The 23,894-nt window shown below is 34.7% G+C and overlaps 1 protein-coding gene across 1 annotated transcript in view; it reads right to left on the bottom strand.

Moving 5' to 3' along the window:
* The window catches only part of BCHE (butyrylcholinesterase), a 33,767-nt gene extending 17,279 nt beyond the window's left edge, over positions 1-16,488 (bottom strand). Inside the window, exon 1 of the mRNA XM_070945537.1 lies at positions 14,966-16,488. Coding sequence (XP_070801638.1) covers positions 14,966-16,488 — 1,523 coding nt within the window. The remainder of the gene's footprint in view (positions 1-14,965) is intronic.
* Between the last annotated feature and the right edge of the window lie 7,406 nt (positions 16,489-23,894).

Here is a 23,894-nt window from a genome sequence, read left to right as displayed (position 1 = left end):
CCTCCTTCCTTTTTTAGAATCTTTATTCAAAGTTCTTTTGAAATCAAACTATTTATCTTGGTCTTTGGAAGTGGTTCTCTAGGGGTACATTTGGGGTTATGTCACCTTTCTCTTTTGTCATAACTGATCTTCGGTGAGATCTCTGTCTTGCTCTATACTTTTGGATAGTTTTCAATCATCTTGGGTGTTATTAGACCAGATTTCCTTAAATTCAATATTTGGTTTCATTTAGGTTCAAGAGAGCCAACTTGGAATTGAAACTTCTAATCTTCAGCAAAATTGGAGCACAGTTTCTCATCTTACCTGGGGAGAAGCTGTATGGAAGACCATTTATGCCTGCGAACTAGCTAATTGTCATCTTATCCATGCTTGGCTGAACAGCCTTCCCCCGTTGAGATTGTTGTTTGCCATCTAAACTAGTTGGTGGAAAATACAACAACATCCCATCAAAGGATCCATTATCTTCATATGCTAGGGACAATTATGTATTCTTATTGATCTGCTATTTTTACATGTCTTGGCATTCTGATTTAATAAACACTTTGCTGCTAACTCAACTTGGATGTTCTGATAAGGAGAAAGTTCACACCCTGGTGGCAGATGTTCCTGCACAAATTATCTTGAAAGATAGCCAAATTCTGTGCAAATGTTATTGCTGATTAGTCTTAGGATTTCCATTTTTAAAAAATATTTACATTTGTCTAATCCTCTCATGTCATGGGACAAAAATAATCATTTTTTTCTACATCTTTGTATATTTTAAGCCTATTAATTGTTTTACTTTCATATCATTTCTTCTTCTGTTGTATATATTATTTCTTGACAGCTGGCATTTTACTATAATTAAATAATCTAGACTTAAAACAAAGTAAAGCATAACAAAAGTTGGAAAAACTTTGAATCTGAGTTCTGATTTTCTGTCTGTTGGTGTTGGGTGATTCAATAGTGTCACTCAGAATAGTTAACAATGCTACCAAAATCTTAATCATTGAAACATATTCAATATATTTAGGACACCCAGAGTTTCTTCATGGATTTAGATGGGCAACATAATAATTTAATAAATAAATAAATTTACTTCCATAGGATATGCACATGTGTCCTATTACTTTGCACCTAGATCCATTAATATTACTGGGTGTTACATATGTTTTTTTTTTTTTTACAGTTATTTCAATTGGGCCTTTGATGTAATACAACCCACGACTTTATGAAAAAAAATTAAAAATGAAAAAAGTTCTATTTGTTTTTTATTTCCTGAAATTAGCAAATGATAATATTTGTGTGTCAGGGGGGATGACCACAGGATTATAGTAAGCATTTTTTAATGAATAAAATTAGGAATTCAGGACACTTACAATTTATGAATGCTCATATTATTTCTGAAGTCAGTCTTACGGTTTTATTATCGAGGCCTGTTGATGTGTGATTTGGCATAATGAGTTGTCTCTCCAGATTTTATTTTAAAAATTAAAACATTTCTCTATTCCATCTAATCATTTATCATTTCATCAAATGATATCAAGGATTCCCTGTGCAGATCTGAATCACTTTATATTTAATTCATGCACACAAGCCATGTCTCTCTAGAGTTTTCATATTGATAAGTTTAAAATAAAAGGCAGAGGATAGAAATATTTTATTCTGCAATTATGGATACCATTCATAACTATTTTGTGTGGTAAATCTCTAGGGATGTTTCACTTGGAAATATGGAAGCTGTTGCTCTTTAGTCCCTTATCTTATTTGTCCTTAATCCATGCACGGAAACATCTTCCTTCTAAAGGAAGAACAATTTGAGCTTGTAAAACAATGTGAAATTGTGGCATATGAGATATGCTACAGGTCTCTTCTGCTAAGGAGCTTGGTGGCACCCAGGAAATATACCTTTTCTGGCAGGACATCTACCTTCGGGAATATTATTGCCCCTGATTTAATACTGGCATCATCTTTGATATCCTTCCAAAAGTCCCTCAAAACGTGGCTGTGACGAGGGCTTGGTTTTCAGGGACTTATGGAAGGACAATAAGGATGGTGCCAGTCTCATCTCAGGGTCGATGATATTCCTGAAGGTTGATGTCCTGGCAGAAAAGATACATCTCTGGGATTTCAAGCAATTGGTGATTTAATGAAATAGCTACATTCTTTGTCACATCTAACACTCTTTCCTGGACTTTTAATAGTAATATTAATGTGGAATTTCATTGTGGAGTTTTTTTAAAAAAAAAACATTGTTCATTGTATGAGGTTTTTTTTATTGTATATGCTGCTGAGAGTCATGTTTTGTGAGACGGTGTAAAACCATAGTCAGATTTAAAAATATAACTAAAAATATAAAATCTGTGTAGCTCATTGAAATTAATGCTATCTGCTTTGAATATCTCAGTAAGTAGGTATAAGCACAGGTACTTTAAGCACTGACAAATAGATGCTTTAGCCAGGATGAAGTACAAATTACCACAAAATAGCATAAATGAAAGGAAAACAAAGCAGCATCCCCAAATTATAAATGGTGCCAAATCATATAACACTGCAGTGAATAATGGAGGTAATGTTGGTGAAGCTAAGCAAAGCAGCCATGATTACAATAACCACACTTCCATTTCAGTAAGCTGTGTGGTTTTAATTGATTAAATTTGTAAATCATGATTTATGATATAGTATGTGATGCAAAGTCATATTTATTATACAATATATGGTTAAACAGGTCGAGTCAATCAAACCATACCAATCAAACAACAGGCTAAAGAATAAATAACTTATCAGAGGGGAAATCATGAAGGAGAATGTCAAAAAAAAAAAAAGTGGTCATATTTGCACAAATGAAGTATCACATGCAAATAAATGTACTACTGCTACTAAGTTGTACACGTCTACCATGTAAAAGAGGGAAGGAGCTTCAACTGCATATTTGCTATCATTATCTTGACTTTTTCAAATTCTTGGATGGACCTGGGTTATTACATTCAATTACGATCAGTATACATTCAGAATACAATCAGTATTCTACAGCATTGCAATTTCCTTTTTTATTGTTTTGGAAATATTTATCTTTTATGATTTTAATGCTATAAACCTCATTTCACACCAAGATGAGAGGCAAATAAATTTAATAAACAAATTAAAATAATAATAATAATAATAATAATAATAATAATAATAATAATAATAATAATAATTTTTATTTAGAAATTTTATTTAGAAATTCTAAATTTGCCGGACTTGAACATTTTGACTCTACAAAAACCACCTTACTTGGAACAGCTTACATCCTCTGACGATACCTTAACAGTTCCTAGGTCCTTGGTTAGGACTCGAGCTGCTGAGCTATTAACTAGCCTCAAAGGCTGTGAATCTCACTAAAGATTAACCAAATAATAATAATAATAATAAGCAATTAAATATTATAATATTTTTTCAAATTTAATATTTTATAATAATCCAGACAGACAGGCACCTGCCACATAACACCCCAGACTTAACAGTTGTCGATAAGAAAGACAAAAATGTCTGGATAGTGGATGTGGCAATGCCTGGAGACAGCAGAATAGAAGAAAAAGAACTGGAGAAGATAACAAAATACAAAGACCTACAAATAGAAATAGAAGGAGGCAAGCAAGGTTAGTACCAATAGTAATAGGCATCTTGGGTGCAATCCCAAAACAACTGGAGCACCACTTGAACACCATAGGCATTGACAAATTTGCCATCAGTCAATTGCAGAAGGCAACTTTGCTTGAAACAGCTCCCATCCTGTGACGATATCTGTAACACCATCTAACATCCTGATTTTCCTGTCCCAAGTCCTTGTAAGGACTTGATAGGTAGACAAAAATGCCAAACCCAGCCTGAACATTTGGCTGACTGTGTGATGATCAACAATAACAACAACAATAAAAATAGATAAATAATAAATAATAACAGTTGCACTGACAATATAAAACCTTAAAAATCATCATCATCATCATCATCATCATCATCATCACCATCATCTCAGGGTATTCTTTCTAGATTTCATTTGGGAGACATAAAAAATAGCTATAGAATAGATTCTCGAGTCATAAACGATTGCAGATGCCATTCATAATTAGAATGGCTCCAGATTCAAATGCCAGTATTTTAAAAATTATAAATGATGCACCTCAATTATTTCTCTATACCTTACTGCTAACTTGAGCTCTGCAACATGTGTAATCCAGCAACCTGAACAAATGTGCACATAATAACATTAATATAATTAGTTACTTTCTAATTGTTTTCAATAGGAAATAAATGTAATTATATTTGGCTACAATCTTATACACATTTACCTGGAAGTTGATTATCCACCTATAATTAGATTTCTTCTTCAACCTATAGGTTGGTCTGTTAGCCTGGTATTGGTTTAACACAAATATTTATAAATGAAATCTAGTATATCTTATTCAATCAAAAGTCATTCTTTAGAGAATAAATTTAAAAACAAAAACAGTAAGGATTGGAGAGGGTTATCTTCAGCCTACCCTGCTTTCCACTAATTGCTTTCCTATACCATTCTTGCAGTGGAATCTATATGGGGACATAACAACTGTATTCATATGAATTTAAAGTTGATTTTTCCCCTGTTGGGTGTTTTTTGATACTGCAAAGTAAGAAGAATGCTGACTAATAAGGTGTAAGATGACATCTGCCTTGTTTCTGATTGCCTGAAAGTTTCATTCCCCTGAAAACAAATTTCTACTTTATTATTTCTTTCTGAATGTCTTTAGAATTTTAGTCAATGGTGAGGGTTTTTTTCACTCTTTTTATTGCTGCCAGGTGATCCAAGAAGTGGTGGGTTTCAAAATTTTTTACTACCAGTTCTGTAGGTGTGGCTTGGTGGGCGTGGCTTGGCTTGGCAGGCGTGGCAGAGGAAGGGTATTGTAAAATCTCCATTCCTTCCCCAATCCAGGGGAAGGTTACTGCTGGGACTTGGGAGGTAGAGAATAGATGGGGGCGGGGCCAGTCAGAATTTTACTACTGGTTCTCTGAACTGCTCAAAATTTCCGCTACCGGTTCTCCAGAACTGGTCAGAACCTGCTGAAACCCACCTCTGGATCCAAGGTATGTGTATGTTCTGCATGTTACCTTGTTCTAATTCTAAGAAGCTTCTCAGTCTGTAAGGTTCCCAGATCTTCAGGAATTTATTTAAAATTTGGCACAGAAGGAAAGGCAACAGAAAAACATATAATGCTAAACAAAGGAAAAAGCATCAACATGTTTTATCTACTTTGTCCAGGAGGAAATTGCAAAGCTTCCATGCCTATTAATAAGAATCATAACTTATCAGCTTCACACGAATTGTTTATATCATAGGTGTTAGTTAATGCCAAAGGGACAGAAAATATTTTTGAATACATGGGATAAAAGAGAGGAAAACATTGCAACATAGGTAAAAAGAGATCCATGAGAATCTCTTTTGAAGAAACACTTAACAAGGGGGGTTCCTATAGTCCTCCTTCTCCTTCTAGATCATCCAATTAATATTTTCATCAATGACCTTGGGGCAAAAATTCTAAGTAATGTTTGAAGTATTCTAATTGAGATTGCCTGATTTCACTATTTGGGAGAAACCCAAGGATTTTAGAACAAGGTGTTGTTTTTTTTAAAATTTTCTTCGACTTAGACAAAATTTCAGTCATTTTTATTTCTTCGAGCCATATTAAACAGTACCTCACTCAATCGCAGTAACTGGTCAAAAAGGATAAACCTAAGTCTAAAACAAGGTTGGCAAACACTTGATACTTTTTCATGCCCATCTCAAAGGAAAATGTAAAGGTTTCTCAAAATATAAAATAAGAATGATCTGAAATGATCAGAACCCAATTAACATTTCCAAAGTGGGCTTGCTTTAGAAAATGTACAATCCTTGTGGTTCAGGCATTTCTCTAGAGCCATAGCAACGATATGTTGTCAGCTTCCTTCAAATGATTTTTTCCCCCTTGCATCTGATTTGTCAGGCATTTTGAAAAAGAAAAAGAAATTTCACTTGTACTTGGAAAATGGTGCTGAATAATTATAATGACTAAAGTAATGTAAAAGGCATAACCTAAGCAACTTTTGAAACTGGTTGACAAGTATTTTCTTCATGATAAATAAAGCTTCCCCTTACAAGGGTTTTGCTGAGTGTATCAATGACGGTGATTGATAGTACCAGTTACCATCACTCATGCACTTCCAAAGGCTTTTTGAAGAACACCAAAAGTCAAGAAGAAAAATGAGGATAAAATTATGTTTTAAAAAAGGAACCAAGTAAGGAACCAAGCTGTCATCCTGGCTCTCTGAATTTAAAATAAATCATGAGGAAACCAGAGCCAAGAGAAGAAAACATGCTTTGATTAATATTCATAATAACATCTACCAAAACCAAAATGGGCTTTGAATCAAAGTCAAAGTGAAATACTAAGGAGCTTTCATCTGTTAACATACTGTAACTTTATCAGTCTCCAAAAGTGAACTGCTGCTGACACTTACATGAACCTTTCATAATTATTAATGATAATAGTTAATTTCTGATACCACTGGTGGAGAAATTGATATTTTTGTATCTTTTTTTATAGGAATCCATTGTTAAACCTCTTCTAGTCTTCCCTTTTGAAATCAAATCTCTGAGAAAGCATTTGGTCTTTAGCACAATATATGAACATATCATCTAGAGATAGAGAATTTTGGAATGGTCATTCAAGTTTGATAGAGAACATTTTTTTCATTGCCATAGCTGAATCTTACTTCATCAACCATTTGTATTGGCTTCTTATATACAGTGGGTTCATTTTACACATCCTATCATCATCATTATTATCATCATAAATTGCATCAATCATTTGATGTTGACATTGTATGCTCACTCATCTGGGAAAAAAAAATATCGTAGGACAAAGAAGATATCTAACCAAACTTGCAAAGGCTATGAAAAGCTTTGTTGGGGTGAGTGGAATGATAGTTTGAGTAGAAGCAGAGCCACAATGGTTATTTCCAGAGCTTGAGCAGCTGTGCTAATTCTGTTCTGTAGCTTCTCTAGAATGGTCTTCTCTGGGTAGGAAGTGCATACGAAGCAAAGTAGTCAATTAAAGTGACATACTCTGTTTCTTACATGAAAAGTGCACAAAGTTCAGTCAGTTCAAACATTAAGGCAGATAATATCAACTCCAAACCTAAAAGAAGCGTATATAGGTCTAACACATATATGATGGTGTTATTAAATATTCATCTTAAAGGAAAAGCAATTATCTTCTGAGTAGCCTGCCTTAGTTTACTTTAGCTATATAAGTAGGAAAAGAAATATAAGAAGTAGTATTTATTTACTCAGGCTGGGTACCACTATGGTATAAATCCCAAATGCTGAATGGAATAAAATGATGTGACATGCTGTTTTCAAACTCCCTTAAAGTGGGATGTGTTTCTTGAGCTTATTAATTCAAAAGCCTATTTAACTTTTACCTCTGAGAATTAATTTGGATGCACAATTGTTTGTTTGCTTTGATGCTGGTGCGTATATTACTATTTTTAAAAGAAATATTTACACTGCAAACTGCCTATAGTCATGAGATTGCAGTAGCTTACAAACAACAAATGAATAAATGAATTACAATGTGTTCGATGGGAAGAATGGTGACACTCAGCAAAATAAGCAAACAAATGAGCAAATAATAAATAAGTGTACAAATGTTTAAAAATAAAATTATTTCTTCATGTTTCATAGCAATTTAATATTCCTTGAGAAGAAGGAAAATAAGACTCTCAAACCAGAAAAATCCTTGTCATCAAACTTTATTTTGTCTGAGGGCAAAAGTTTCAGGAGTGGGATAGAAAGATTTTCAGAAAGTTTAACTGTGTGCTCAGCATATTCCATCTTCTAGAAGTTGTATTATCAATATTTTATTCTGTTTGATCATCTCTCAAATAATTGACAATATAGAACCCCTTTTTTTCTGCTGCAAATGTCATTCCATTGGGTCAAAAAGGCAGTTTAATATATTTTAAGGGCATATACTTCAAAATCTCTTGGCTCAGTTCAGTAAAAACTGGCATGCTCTTTTCATTTATAATGTTTTAATCTTGAACATTCCATACCATCAGAAAAAACTCATTCCCCAAGTATTTATGATTTTCTCATAGCAAATTTTTTTTTTGGAAAAATAGGGCTCCATTCCCTCCCCTGATTTATGCTCCAGAATTTGGATATGTTAGAGTACCACAAGACAGATCAAGTTAATTCTTTGAGCTAAATGTAGTTAGTAGATGATGTTAAGACATCATTTTCCTAACTAAAATCAATAGAGCACATTTATCACTGTTTATGAAGATTTCAGACTTATTCATAACAGCATGTTTGGGAATTATGTTGAAACAATAACAAATGTTAATTATTAAAACTTGTTTTGCTAAGTAATAAGTCTTAAGTAAAATGGTTCATGCTGAAAGATGCAAACCACCTCTTCTTTGTGCACATAAGTGGGATTTACCATTAATAGTTATGATTTTTTCAGTGCTTGACAAAATGCAGTTCCTCAATATTTGCTTGAAAATAAATACTACTTGCAAACTAATTTAATTCAAACAACAATTGGATTGACTTCATGGGTGAGACAATGTATGTGCTGTTTTTGAAATGTGTTTGTGTGGGGATCTGTTCTTTTCTCGGCCCAAGTGTACTGCAAAAAGTAAAACTAAAAATAACATTTGCAGCAAAATGTATAGCACAAAACAAATGAAGTGGTTTAGTGACTGACTTAACTACTGAAATACTACTGTTAATTTTTTCCTTGCATTTTTACATAAAATTCAAGTGTGAGATATCTGAGAGTTCAAAGCTTTACCAATTTTCCCATGGCTGAATTAGTTTTCTCTTCCAACTCTCCCTCGTTTAATTTTTAGTTATCAATTGGTTTGACTAGAAGTTGGAATGAAAATTCAAACCATTTTCAGTTTACCTTGGCCATTAATATCAAATAGAACATTATTGTATCCTTGATCCAAACTAGGTTCCATTTTAGTTAAGGACACAATGTTCACAGTTGTTGTGTTTGTTTGCATATATGTGGGGGAATCATCAATCTTTTATTCTCTGGAAACATACAAAGTATGTTTTTAAAACCAAGAAATTGTGTAGGGTTTCTTGCATGAGCAAGAGGTTGGACTAGATGATCATCAAGATTCCTTCCAACTCTGTTATTCTGAAACAGAAAAAAAATTTCGTCCTGTCCAATTACTGTAACTATATGACTTTTACTGGAAAGCTTTTTCAGTCAGAGAGGTTTTTCTCTCCTTTTCATCCCTATATCTTCCATCAGTTTTAAAGAAAAGATATGGCTTCTTGTAATTTTTCAGGGTTAATTAAGGCAACAGACAAAAAGATTTGGGATCTATATTTTAGGATTCCAAATGAATGGCTATCTGTCTTGTTTTACAACATTAGCAGATGGAAGCCTATATCAGTCAATCAATAAGACAGTTCTGAGTCAAGGATATATAAGAATCCAAAACCATATTGAAATCCAATGGACAGAAAATGGAAAACAAAACATATTAAAACAACAACAACAACATAGAATAATAGAGTTGGAAGGGACATTAGAGGTCTTCTAATCTAACCCCCTGCTCTATGCCATTTCAGATAAATGTTGTCCAGTCTCTTTTTGAAAGCCTCCAGTGACCCACAACTTTTGAAGGCAAGCCATTCCATTTTCATGATAATGGGGAACATTTATATACCCCTATTTGTGTTTATTGTCTAGGTGGCCAATAATCATTGTGATAATGTTAATTTTGTGCCAAAGTTGTACCAACATCTCCTTTAAAATTTTTCAAGTTCTAAAAATCAGAAAAGGAGAACTTTTTTTTTCTACTTTTTTTTCTCAGGGTGCTTCAGAATTTCTTTTGAATTTGCTTTGTGACATTTTGAGCTTTGTTTATGACAGCAGGTTGTTGCAGAGGTTTTTAATGATGCTGAGGTTTGGGGCACACATATTTCCATCATGGGATTTTTTTTTTTTTTTGCAAAAACAATTTTTATTTTAAAACAAAAATATAACATAAAACCATCATCATTCCAAACAATCACAGACAGTATATCGATCGGTTAACATCCCTTTGTGCTCAATCCCTTCTTCAAAATATCAATATATGACCAAAGCTTATTTTCATAAAGAAATATTTCACTTATTTTATCTCAACTTCCACTTCATATTTCATATTTATCTCCATATTTTATTATCTATCCATTGATAAAATAAATCCCATACCAATAATATTGTTTATCTTCCTATTCTATTATTTCAAATGTCAATTTGCTCATTTCAGCACAGTCCATCATTTTCTTAATAATTTCTTCATCAGTAGATACCTTTTCTCCTTTCCAGTTTTTAGCAAATACAATTCTAGCTGCTGTTAAAACATTCACAATTAAGTATTGCAGTTCTTTATTATATGTCTCCATAAATGGATTTATATGATCCATAAAGAAGATACAGACCCACAACAAATCAAAAACTATAGGCCTATTTCCCTACTAAATTCAGACTATAAAATCTTTGCTTCAATATTGGCAGAAAGGCTTAAGATATACATATTTCCATCATGTTAAAGCCTCTTTTCCTTCCAGTACTTCCTAGTCTGAAAAAAAAACAGTAAGCCAGATTTCTTTCAGATTTAATTGAAGCCAGGAAGGAGAAAAACAACTGGAGAGAGAATTCTGAAAGGGGTTCTGAACTTTGAATTCTGAAAACAAAATAATGTATTGGCAGATGAGCCATTATTATTTAGAGGTACAGTACAAATTACTTTGCTTCCCTCTCTGTCATTATCATGTTGTTTCTGTACATTACTACTAACATAATTTGGAATCTCTCAAAATGATATGCTACAAGCCTCCTTGCTTTAAAAATATTGATTTACTGGGTATAAGACAATCCCTGATCTGAAACTTCTCTCTTCCCTAACTAAAGTCCTAAACTTTGATAATTGTATTGGAACCTACAAGGAGAAGTTGTGTTTACAAAAAAAATCTAAAACCTCTTCCCAAATTAGGCCAGATAAAAAACAACAACAATGCAAGGTTGTCAGAATATTTTCTTTGAGAAAAAAAAAATCGATTTGTTAAACTACAAAAGTGACAGCATGAGAGAAAAGAAAAAAAAATCTATTGAGTGAAGAGTTATAGCAATAGCACCGTTTATATTTATCTGATCTGGATAGGAAGCCCAGACTGATTTACAGATAGAAAGATACTGATTGTAGGGCTGAATAGTTCTATTTTTCTCCAGCATTTGTATTTCTCCAAAGCCTATAAGTGTTATGGGGGTGAATATTGTGTTTGAAAATTTAAAGTCAAGAATCTTCACACCATTTCAAATGTAAGCTACAGCTCTATGTGCTGAGAATTTTGCATTAGCTGGCAGGGCATGGTGCATATCAAAGTCTTACTAGTTTTGCAACCTAGGAAAACAAATAATCACTATCATTATATGTTGCTATTGCACATTTATGGCAAATATGAAAAATACTCTTAGCTTCCAAGGCACAGTCTATACTTTAGAAAATTATCCCTTGAATTCTGCATATTGGAAAACATTCAATTTTGCATATTGGAAATATTCATTTGATTTGCATGAGTGAAAATGGGAAAACCCAAAGCAGTTATTGTTTAATAGTCATATTTTATTTAATATTACAACATATTTATTTTGATGGAAAAATTCACATATGAAATATGTTTATTAGGAAATATGCAACTAAATACAAAGAAATGCACACAAAGGTGCATACCATATTTATTCTTCCCAACCGTACATAATATAGTAAAGAAAAGGGTTGGAAGTCCGTCCATTGGCAATATTTCTTTATTTCTTTTTTTATTTGATTTTGGTATCACCCAAATCCAATTGACGCTGGATATCTCACAGCTTAAAAAGAAACTTTGAAAAAAAAAAGCATATAACAATAAATAATTTGGTGAATCCCATCAGCAACAAACAAATCATACATCGAACAAGGAACTGCAACCATCTTAGCCCAAGACATAAACGAACCAAGAGATCTTTAAGGCCCTTTGGAATGGCAACAGGGTTGGAGAAACCTAGATCTCTGAAGGAAGCCTTATTTCAGAAGACATTCACCATGATATAGAAGCATGCTTCTAGGATCTTTATAGATAGCATTGCTTAATAAAAGGATCCCAGAATGTTACAACTTTGTTGAACAAGCTCTGCTGATACCACAGGAGACAGGACTTTATAGATCATCATCAGAATCTTGAATCATGTCCAGAAGCAAATTGGCAATCTGTCAGCCCTGGAGGCCATCTTTTCTTTTGGATCTTCAGGGCTGCTACACTTAGTCTGTGGGAAACTGGGAGTGGGGTTTGCATGGAGTTGGCAGAAGTATTTAGCCATAACAACATTCTTTTCTCTGAGAGTCAAGGATGTTCAGCCTGCACATTGAGTGGCATGACTGGGAGGCATATCCAGATGGGATGGTGGATTAATTGGACCATGTGATGGACATGTGAGTGCAGGGAAAAGGACTTCGACTTTCCTTTGGGTGGAGAAAACCCAGGAGCTTTCAGATTTGGGTTTTCCCAGATGTGCCAATATGATATCTCTAATAAAATGCAACTTTGAGGAACTGCTGGCCTTGGAGTCTTCATTGGTTGAGGGTCCCTGGAACCCTGACATAATCAGTGCAGCTCTCAAAACAGGGATATTGCATGGGCTTACTGAGCTAGGCCCACCACTGCTTATGCTTCTGTGTCCTGGACCAGTTGAATTTTCTAGCTGATGTTCAAGAGCAAGCCCATGTAAAACAAGTTGCAATAATTGAGTTGTAGGGTTTGAGTGATAGTGTGAAGGACCTTCTTTTCTAGGAAAGGGTGAAAATGCTATATCAAATGAAACTGCAAAGACCTTCCTGGCATAGAGCTGCTACTTGATCATAGAGTAGGACCTGTGAGACTAGAAAGACCCCCAAATTGTGCACCATTTTCAAATGGGGAAGCGCTACTCCATTTCTGAAAACTGTTCCAGATTACTAGGGTACATGGAAGAGAAGCTAGCAAAAGAAAGGCCAAATTTAAAAATGGGCTGGGACTATAGAAAAAAAAGATTTATGAAAAATTCCCCAGTGCATCCCAATGAAAGGGGCAACCCCATTCTTCCTCTGGTCATAAGACTTGGAGCTGAGTATTACAGCCAACCTGTGTTTCCCAGTGCAATATAAATAAATATAACATGAGATAAGAGCAGTAACACAGAGGGAGAATACAACACATATGAATATACCATGATTAAAATATCCTCCCTGCCCCCCTCTCTTTCCCCCTCTGTCTCCTTTTCTTTCTCTTTCTCAGGCACACATGCACACACATACACACTTAGATACATTATGTAGGTGAATATGCAAACATGAAATGCATACTATGGCCACTGTTTATAAAGGAATTGGAAAGAATTTCATAAATCATATTCTGCTTTCTCTAATTTTCTTTTCAAAGAGAGCCTATAAACTGACATGGAAATGGGGGAAAAAAACTTAAGAAAATAGAACTTGATTGATTTGTCAGCTTCTAGATGAATGTGGATGCTCTGCATGAATTTTTATATCAGAAATAAAAGAGAAGGGAAAATGCTAAGCAATTTTATCTGTTGCATATAATTGATCTAGGTACATTTCACTCCTACCATAGACCTATCTTTTAAAAATGTACTCTGAAATTTGGATTGGAATTTTAGTCTTATTTTTATTCTGTACCATGCAAAAAGTTAACCTTAAGACAAATTAAAGATAAGAATATCAATAACATACTTACTGCACGAGTCAAAAAGAGGGCTGTGTAAATATTTACAGACCCCTCACATCCTGGACAGAAACTGTTTCAACTCCTACCCTCAAAATGATGCTATAGAGCATTGCACACCAGAACAACTAGACAGAAGAACAGTTTTTCCCCGAACACCATCACTCTGCTAAACAAATAATTCCCTCAACACTGTCAAACTATTTACTAAGTCTGCACTACTATTAATCTTCTCATTGTTCCTATCACCCATCTCCTCCCTCTAATGACTATATGACTGTAACTTTGTTGTTTGTATCCTTACAATTTATATTAACTGTTTCCTAATATGATTTGATTGCTTATTGGTACCCTATGACTATCATTAAGTGTTGTACCTTATGATTCTTGATGAACATATCTTTTCTTTTATGTACACTGAGACAAATTCCTTCACTGAGACAAATTCATTCACAGATCATTGGCTGTTTCTCAGATTGCCCCTTAAAGGCACATATACATATGACCCAATCTTTGCTACTACACTCATGTTTGAAAACATGAAATATATTTGGATGAATGGACAGAGAAAAAGACATACATGGGATTTCTACTTTGTTATAGTTTCTTATATTTAATGTATATTGATTCAATGTCTTGATGCTAATGGTCATTTCTTACAATTATTCCTTGCCTTTCAAATTTTCCTCTTTGTGTTTTAAAGAACATGATGGTAGAAGAGCTAAGAGAACATGGAATGTCATACTTTGAAATTTGAAACACTGGCTTTCAATTACATCAGCTGTTGTGATGATAAATGAAAGTTCAGTTTTCTGGAAAGATAGTAGATGACTAATAATACCAAAGCATATTCTGTTTTAATATAATTTAATCCAACATTATCATCTTTTGAAAGTATTGGGAAGTATCTTGTCTAGAGAAGTAACTAGCAGATTCTCCATTGCAAATATTATACCCAGTCATTGATATCAATATCAGTATCCCATATTATTTTTAACATCATTGCCAGTATCTGTGAACAATTATATTAATATCAATAATGGAGTAGGAATAGCCAGATGTCATTCTTATAATCAGGCACTGAAAAAATACTTTCAATTTCTGAAGAGAAATAACAAAAAAAGTTGCTGTATTATAAAATAAGACAGTCCTTACCCAGTTTTTGCAAAATTTGCCCAATACTTCAGTATAGATCTGCTCAGTGCTTCCTCTGCTTTAGTATAATTAATTCTTCGCTCTAGAGGTAATCCAAATACGAACTCAATTTCATAACCATGTGGAACTCCCATCCATTCTGGCCAAGCAAGTTTTGAAGATCTGTGCTCAAAGTAATAAAAAAAAGCATTGTTCCCTGTCAAGGCAAATTGTTTTATGAACTCTACTGCAGGACATGTGAAATAGTAATCCCCAACAATATCATCCATGGCATCACGATAATTGAAAATATTCTTCTCATCTTCCCAGTCTGTGTAATGAAATGCAATAGATTCCAATCCCATTTCATTTAATTGCGGAAAAGCAACTTTCAAACCTGCCTGGAATTCCATTTCATTGATAACACTGTTGTTATCTTTGCTGAAGCCAGGAGCACCGTACACAAGAATAGTAGTACCTTCATCTTTGTTTACTCCCATCAAGATCTGTGTTTGTTTAAAGTCTCCATTTTTCAGCAATATTTCTGGCATTTCAGCAAGAAAATCACCATCAACTATGGGACAAAACTGCAAACTTATAAGACCGGTGTATATTGATGCAGCTTCTCCTTTCTCCAATAGCTCTTGGGGTTCCTTGTTTTGAAGACAGAATATAATCTCAGTTTCATTTTTGCCAGTACAGTGGAGGAGTTCAGCTAAAACTAGAGTTCTTTTTCTTGCTTCAGATGGTAGAATTGCACCCCAAGGAGCATTCCCAGATCCACTTTGCATGATCGCCCTAGTGAAGAGAGGATAGCTTTGAGGAGAAAGAAGATGAAAGCTAACAGACCCTGCTCCAGCACTTTCTCCAAACAAGGTCACACTTTTAGAATTACCTCCAAAGGCTCCTATGTTGTCATGGATCCATTGAAGTGCGAGTCTTTGATCAAACAAACCTACATTTCCTGGGGCATCTTCATTTCCTGGAAAAGCCAAGAATCCAAAAGGCCCTAATCTATAATTCATTGATACGACGATGACTCTTTCCACACGAGCTAGGAACTTGCCATCATAAACAGAGAGTGAAGATGTTCCACTGTGAAAGCCACCTCCATAAATCCATACCATGACTGATGCATTTTTAGGCTTGGGAGAAGGAACCCATACATTGAGATAAAGGCAATCTTCACTAAGTTTTGTGTTTGGATTCCACATCTCTGACCCTTCAAAGCCAGGAAAAGTATTATCTAGGAGTTGAAAGCAAGAGTTGGCAAACTTGGTGGCATCCCAAGTTCCTTTCCATTCTTCTCGGGATTCTGGCTTTTTGAAACGTAGTCTACCAATAGGTGGTGTTGCAAAAGGAATCCCAAGAAATGCAGTTACTGTTCCACCAAGCACAGGTAAATAAATACCTTTGACCATTCCATTCTTAGTAGCAATGATGGAGTCATCTCCAGCAGGAAACACCTTCTTGACAAACATACAGAACAGAAGAAACCACATGATACTTTTTGTGTGGCTCCACATCCCATTGGCATGCATCATGAATTCTGAAATAAAAGAAAAAAGAAAGAGCTTAAGCAGAAGTTTCAGATGCAGAAACACAATGAGTCACTGCATTGGGGAGCTGTGTTGTACAGCCTCAAGAGACTAACTGACCGCTGTAAGCAAATGCACCTCAAAGCAAATGCACCTCAAAGACAGTCCAGTTGGCAAACTGTCCCAATTTCATTATTTACAAAGTATAATCAAATGGAAGTGAAGAAAATATAATCAAAGCATCACCTGCAATACCACTTCATTTTGAACACTAAATTGAACACTCCCACAGTCACTGACAATCAGCCAGAGGCTTGCCAGGATCTAACTGAGAATATGCATCTTCACTCAGATGATCTTTTGCCATGCAAACTCAGATCATAAGCCCAGCTCCTCCTTAATTTGGAGGTGTACCTGGTCTGCTTGTTTGAGTATAAATGATGCAGACCTATGAAAATGATCCTTGGAAAACTGTTTCTGAGCTCTTGATAAATGCCGGAATCTACTAAAACCTGGAAAATTTAGGGGAGCTAAGTCTTGAAACAAGTTTGCTCCAGCAATTGGAAAACCTATTTACAGTATAAGGAATAGTTAATGGGGTTGAGCTACAAATATCATTTAATATGACTTTTATTTTGGAATATGTATAGCTATTTATAATTTTCACTATAATGCTGACAAAATAATATTTGGGATTATTCAACATATGTTAGCTGGTTTGGTAATGAAATGTCTACAAGAAAACAACCAAGCTCTTGTTGATCAGTGCCCCTGAGGCTTTTTCTTGTAAGGTGGCCGTGATTCTGATCACCAAAGGTTGTGTGTTGAATTGGCTGAAATGGGGAACATGTGTTCTGAATATGGAAAAAGCTGATTAGAAATAAAACTACAGGATTCTTAGAAGAACTTGCTTGGAATGTTTATCTCTAGGAAGAGGCTGTTTGGGTATTTAAGTATGTGTTCACAGTGACTTGTTTGGTAGGAATGGTTGTATCTGTGTTTTTGTGTATATGTGGATGTGTATACATGAACGTATAATCTCTATTGACTGTGCTTAGTAATGTATCTAATTTATGCTTAGTTTGGAAGTCAATACTTGAATAATAATAATAATAATAATAAAGTCATATTTGTATATTCTTAATAAATAACATAGGAAAAAAGTTCCATAATAATATGCAGTAAGTTAGTCATTTTGAGTAATTTCCTCTTGAAAGAAAGATGGAAAGGGGGAAAGGGGGAAAAAGTATTCTATATCCTCATTACTGTCATTTTAAACAATCTATTCTCAAATCATTTGAGTAATGCTTCTATCCTTAAAAGGGGCAGAGTTAATTTCTCTGGAAAATACAGCTGCAAAACTCTTGAAGGGCTGTTTTGCTCATTGCCAGCTAAGATTTTGAAAGCTGAGAATAGAAAATAGGAACATTTTTCCTTTAAGTGTTTCCTAAGTGTAAGTATCAAAGGAAGTGAAAGACAGAGAAGGATTATCAGGGACAATATTTCACTGATTCAGATGAATGCAAGAGCAAATGAAAAGCCACACTATAGGAGCCAAGTACTGAGGAAAGGGACTGAAAGGAAGAGTAAATTTTATGTTCTGCATTCCATAAAGAAATATGAAATATTATCTTTAAACTGTACTTACAGTTTAAAGGATACAGTTTAAATCTTACAAAAACAACATGTGCACGTATGAATGTTATGCTTTAATAGTGGGATAGAATCAAGATCATGTCAAGGTCAGGTACTGCTTTACAAAGCCTTAGTAAAACCACACTAAGAATACTGCATCCAGTTCTGGTCACGTGAGAAAAAAAGGATGTCGAGACTCTGGAAAGAGTGCAGAGAAGAGCAACAAAAATGATTAAGAGGCCGGAGACTAAGGAATTGGGTATGTCTAGTCTAATGAAAAGAAAGATTAGTGGGGACATGCTACTACTGCTCCAATATTTGAAAGGTTCCTACAAAGATGAAACGATTTTCAAAGTACCAAAAAGCAAGACAAGAAACAATGGTTGGAAATTAACCAAGGAGGGAAGCAACCTAGAACTAAGGAGAAATTTCTTAATGGTGAGAGCAATTAACCAATGAAATAGCTTGGCTACAGAAGTTGTGGGTGCTCCATCACTGAAGGCTTTCAAAAAGAGACTGGACAACCATTTGTCTGAAATGACATAGGGTCTGCTGCTCAAGCAGAGGGTTGGACTAGAAGACATATGAGGTACCTCCCAACTCTATTATTCTAGGTTCTAGGTTCTTTCCAGTCTGGTGGATAATAGAACTGCTCTAGGGAATGTGAGAAATATTTAAATGTGATTTGAATGGACTGAGTCCTCAAACTTGGTTTCAGGTGGAGAACTAGGGATGCCTCTTGCCAGGGAGCAAGACCACAGAAATAACAGTCTTTCTGTACCATTCCTAATTTCTCCAAGGTGTGGCCAAATCAAAAATCTGCTCACTGATGAATAAAGCAGATGATGATGGATTGACCCAATATGGCAGAATTTCAAAATCAACAAGGGCACTTGGGAACCAGCAAAATATCTACAGATCTAACTTTCCCTGAGGTGGAGATCCTTTTTGTTTCCAAAACTAGATATAATATCTTACCATCTGTAAGACTGATCCTCAAGACCCCATTTACCAAGTGCAGCTGTTATGTGGTGAGAAAAAGATTGCATCCATTTATCAAATATAATTACATTGTAAATTTAAGGCATCTCAAATAATCATGACAAACACACCATTATTTTATTTTATTTTTAAAAAAGGACCTGATCCTATTTCTGTGGTAAAGCACATTTCTGCAGATACTTGTTGCTGTTAGTTGTGAAGTCATGTCCGACCCATTGCAACCCCATGGACAACGTTCCTCCAGGCCTTCCTGTCCTCTACCATCCTTTGGAATCCATTTAAGATCATACCTACTGCTTCAGTGACTCCAACCAGCCATCTCATTCTCTGCTGTCCCTTTCTTCTTTTCCCCTCAATCTTTCCCAGCATTAGGCTCTTCTCCAGTGAGTCCTTCCTTCTCATTAGGTGGCCAAAGTATTTGAGTTTCATCTTCAGGATCTGGCCTTCTAAAGAGCAGTCAGGGTTGATCTCCTCTAGGACTGACCGGTTTGATTGCCTTGCAGTCCAAGGGACTCATAGGAATCTTCTCCAGCACCATAGTTCAAAGGCTTCAATTCTTTGGTGCTCAGCCTTTCTTATGGTCCAACTTTCACAGCCATACATTGCAACTGGGAAAACCATAGCATTGACTATATGCACTTGTGTTGGCAGGGTGATGTCTCAGATCTATCAGTATCTGCTGACATCATATCTATCTGATGTCAGCAGATACTAGGAAAAAATATTATCTGAGGTCCTAAAAAAGTTGCTACTGTTGATCATGCTGTTGAACAAACAGAGTAAGTTGATATGAGATGATTGATTTTTTTGTGTTCCTCATAGGGAAGAGGACGGGAACTGATTCAAACAAAGCACATTCAAATATAACTCTCCATATTATTCTTGCAATTTCAATTTAGCAAGTTCAGAGAAAGACTATGACGAGTTTAATTAGCTAGAGAACTGCAAATCTCTATTAGGTAGAGTGTAAGAAAGTTGACATTGATGAAAATGTGCAGAAACTGTTACTTAGGCAAAAGGGGTTAAAACATTTTTAAAGTCCAGAGCAATGAGATAACTTTGGGAAAAGATTTCATTTATTCACCACAATATAAAAAGGAGGAAGTACAGCATAATCAAACCATTAAGACTCTGTATTACATTTAATCTCAATTAGAAAAAAATAGTCTTAGCCTTCATGTGGACTTGATTCCTGGCCTGACCTACTGAGCAGGGCTGACAATTAATATGGAGTGGCAAATTTAAGAATAGATGTAACTGAGATTAAATTACATGAAAGCTTTTGCTGAAATCCTGTTATACATTTGCTGTTGTTGAATTGATTTATACCATTCAATTTTAGTATTTTTCTTTCTCTCTTATATGTACACTTTAAAATATAGCTCCTTTCAATGATAGTTAGCCACAGATATTCAGCAGGAGAAGCTACTAGGGAATAATCCTGTGACATCTAAAGAAGGACTTCTTTTTTTTTCTTAGATACACATCTGTTAAATAGGACAATGATATTTAGTTCTTTCCCAGTCTTTGCCTGCAGAGATGACAGTGGCAATGTTAGATCATTCATTTGGAGAACTGCTAAACGAAATTTTCTCAACCTGGGCAACTTAAAAATGTGTGGGCACCTTGAAGTTGTGTGGACAACTCCCAGAATTCTTCAATTCAAAGAGTCATTCAACTCCTAGAATTCCCAGTTTTCAACTCCCATTGCTGGAATTTTGGGAGTTGAGGTCCACACCTCTTCAAGTTACCCAGGTTGAGAAAAATTGTGCTAAGCATTTAGATAACAATAAAAATTGGACATTACCAAAAAAAAAAAGAGAGAGAGAGAGAGAGAGAAAGGAAAAAGGAATACCCATATTTTTTTGACTATAAGATGCACCGGTGTCTTATGAGAATGAGTTTTTTGCCCTCCCCGGCCCTCAGGAGCATTCTGCAGGCCTCATTTTTTCACAAAAATGGGCGAAAAATGGGCTGGTTTTTGCTCATTTTTTTCTTTTAAAAAGGGGGCACGTAGAAGGTTTGGAAGGCCTGTAGAGTGCTCCTGGGGACTGGGGGAGGGCAAAAATGTCCCCATTTTTGCAAAAATTGGGACATTTTGCTGTTTTTCACAAAAATGAAATGAGTGGTGTGGAGCTTCGGGAGGCCAAAAATGGCTGTATTCAGTGTATAAGACGCACCAACATTTTCACCCTCTTTTAGGGGGGAAAAGGTACATCTTATACTCAAAAAAATACGGTAACTTTTTAAAAAAAATTTTTTTTTGAAACACACTACTATTTATATCTACCTAAAAGTATGTCTTTTTTGAATTTTGATAGTGATTACTTTTAGATGAGGGTAGAGACATGTTACAAATAAAGCAAAACAAGACACCTCTTCCCATCCAAAAAAATCAAGGCTACATATTTCTATCAATATTAACATTGGATTCCAGTGTTATAATAAACTACACAAGCACTTATATTTACAATTGGAAGATATTGATTTGAATTGTACATGCTTAGATTTACCATAGGTGTAATCCATTTTGGCTCTCATAACATGATAATATAAACTAGAAAGGAAAAATATGATATCCTGACTACTTTGAAGCAAGTCCCACTAAGTATAGAGATGGATTGAAATCTAAATTAAACATTTAATTAAAAACTGCTTCATGGTTTAAGATATTAATCAAAACAATTTAATTTACTTAAGAAGATAAGGGGAAACATGTTGAAACACTGGTCTGCATCTTTTCTAAATTACATCATATTTAAACCACATATTGATATTGTTTCCTGACTGCTTATTTGTACCCTATGATTATCATTAAGTGTTGTACCTTATGATTCTTGATGAACATATCTTTTCTTTTATGTACACTGAGAGCATATGCACCAAGACAAATTCCTTGTGTGTCCAATCATAAAAATATAATAAAAAAATATATAAAAAAAATATTCTATTCATAGAATTTAATGGGATTATTTACAAGTAAGTATGTTGAATGCGGAATCTAGATTTGAAACAAATCAAAACTTTCCTTTCAGAGAAAACCTAAACATTCAGTTAAGTACAGCTACTTCCAACACCTATAGAATGCTTATTGTTTAATTCCATAAATTCAGAATTTACAAGCAAAATATTTAGACCTCCATGCTTAAATGAAGGAATCACCATTGAAAAGAAAAAAAGACAGGAAAAGAAAAGAATAACATGTCAAGTTCATAGGCTGTTGTTCTATTAATATGAACACTGCACAAGTACATATAGCAATGTGCTGGCTGGCAGCCAATGTTAGCTATCAACTATACATATTGGAATCTGTCATAAAGTTGTACATACAAATGGTCTATGTAACACTTTTTGAACTGTTTTAATTTTCCACCAATTAGCAGTTCAGGTTAAACCATGCTGCAAGTCCACATGTGTGCATCTTAGCATATAGTTGTACAGAAGTCAAACATTTGTCAATAGGAATTTGATTATATACACAGCTAAACTTTATATATAAAGTTTAGCCGTAGGTGTCCTTAAATTGACTCATGTTAACCCCCAGCAATTCAAAACAAATCTATCTCATTCTCATAAGATTAAAAGTAATTAGAAAGTTTCTTTCATATAACATCCAAATTGAAACATAAATTTAGATTTGTTTATTTTTAAAGATTTGTTTCCATTTAGCCTTACTCCATGGAAGTAAAGCAGAATATACTTCACTATTATCATTCAACGAAGCAACTCAAATTGATCACAATGATTGCTTCCTCTCCTTGTAAATCTTTAGTCAACCAAGAAATCTATATACAAGGCAATGTGACCCCAATTTAAATTCAGAAAGTGGTTAAATTAATAAATGATTTTATTAAAGTTCAGTTTAATTTACTTAGCCCAGAATCCATTGAATAATACTATGGTTCAATACACCTGCCTGCTTTCTTGTTTCATCATTTCCATTTGCAAAATAAACTTGGTATTCTCAGCAGAGCAACACATGGACAGAATATAGCATTTTAGCCTGTACATATCAAGCTTAACTATAACTTATGCTGATAGAGATCAATGTAAATAGAGAATCTCTTACCCCAATTCGCGTTATAGAGAAGCCAACTGAGAGAGGGGGAGAGGGAGAGAGAAAGAGCACACAATGCTATTTAATACTTCAGGAAACTGCAGTGTTCAGCTGCTTCTATAAAGCTTCCAAATTGGACTGCTGACATTATAATCAACTGTTTAGGACAGTGATCGCGAGACTTGGCAACAGGAATCTGATCTGAAGGCAGGCAGTCTTTATATCTGACATCTGTTCAAAATAGCTGAAAGACTTGAGAGTTAACAGAAGCAAGGGATTTGAACATTCCATCTTCTTTGATTTCTCAGAAAACGGGAAATGAAAGAAGTACACTTTTAGTTTGAAAAAGCTACCAACTCCCCTTTACTTCTACAGGAAGAAAAAAGTCTGGGAAAAAAAATTGTACTCCCACCCCTGCCATGTTTGCTTTTGTTGTCTTCCATTCACAGATAAGAACAAAGAAAGCATTGTACTATGTTCTTGAACATCACAAAAAGTGATGAGTCCTAAATGGAGATCACAACATTTTTATGAATTTTCAATTTTGTTTTGCTTCTTTTTTGTAAAGAGAAGAAAATAGGAGAAAACAAAAGATAAATATTCAAGAAGCAAAATAAGAATATTGAGAGGGAGGGAGGGAGGGAGGGAGGGAGAGAAAGAAGGAAGGAAGGAAGGAAGGAAGGAAGGAAGGAAGGAAGGAAGGGAAGGAAGGAAGGAA

This window comes from Pituophis catenifer, unplaced genomic scaffold (assembly GCF_029215685.1).
Source record: "Pituophis catenifer annectens isolate HBS135680 unplaced genomic scaffold, rPitCat1.0.hap2 SCAF_6, whole genome shotgun sequence".
Taxonomy (NCBI): domain Eukaryota; kingdom Metazoa; phylum Chordata; class Lepidosauria; order Squamata; family Colubridae; genus Pituophis; species Pituophis catenifer.
Note: the sequence above shows the minus strand (reverse complement) of the source record. Positions and strands in the feature narration are given on the sequence as shown.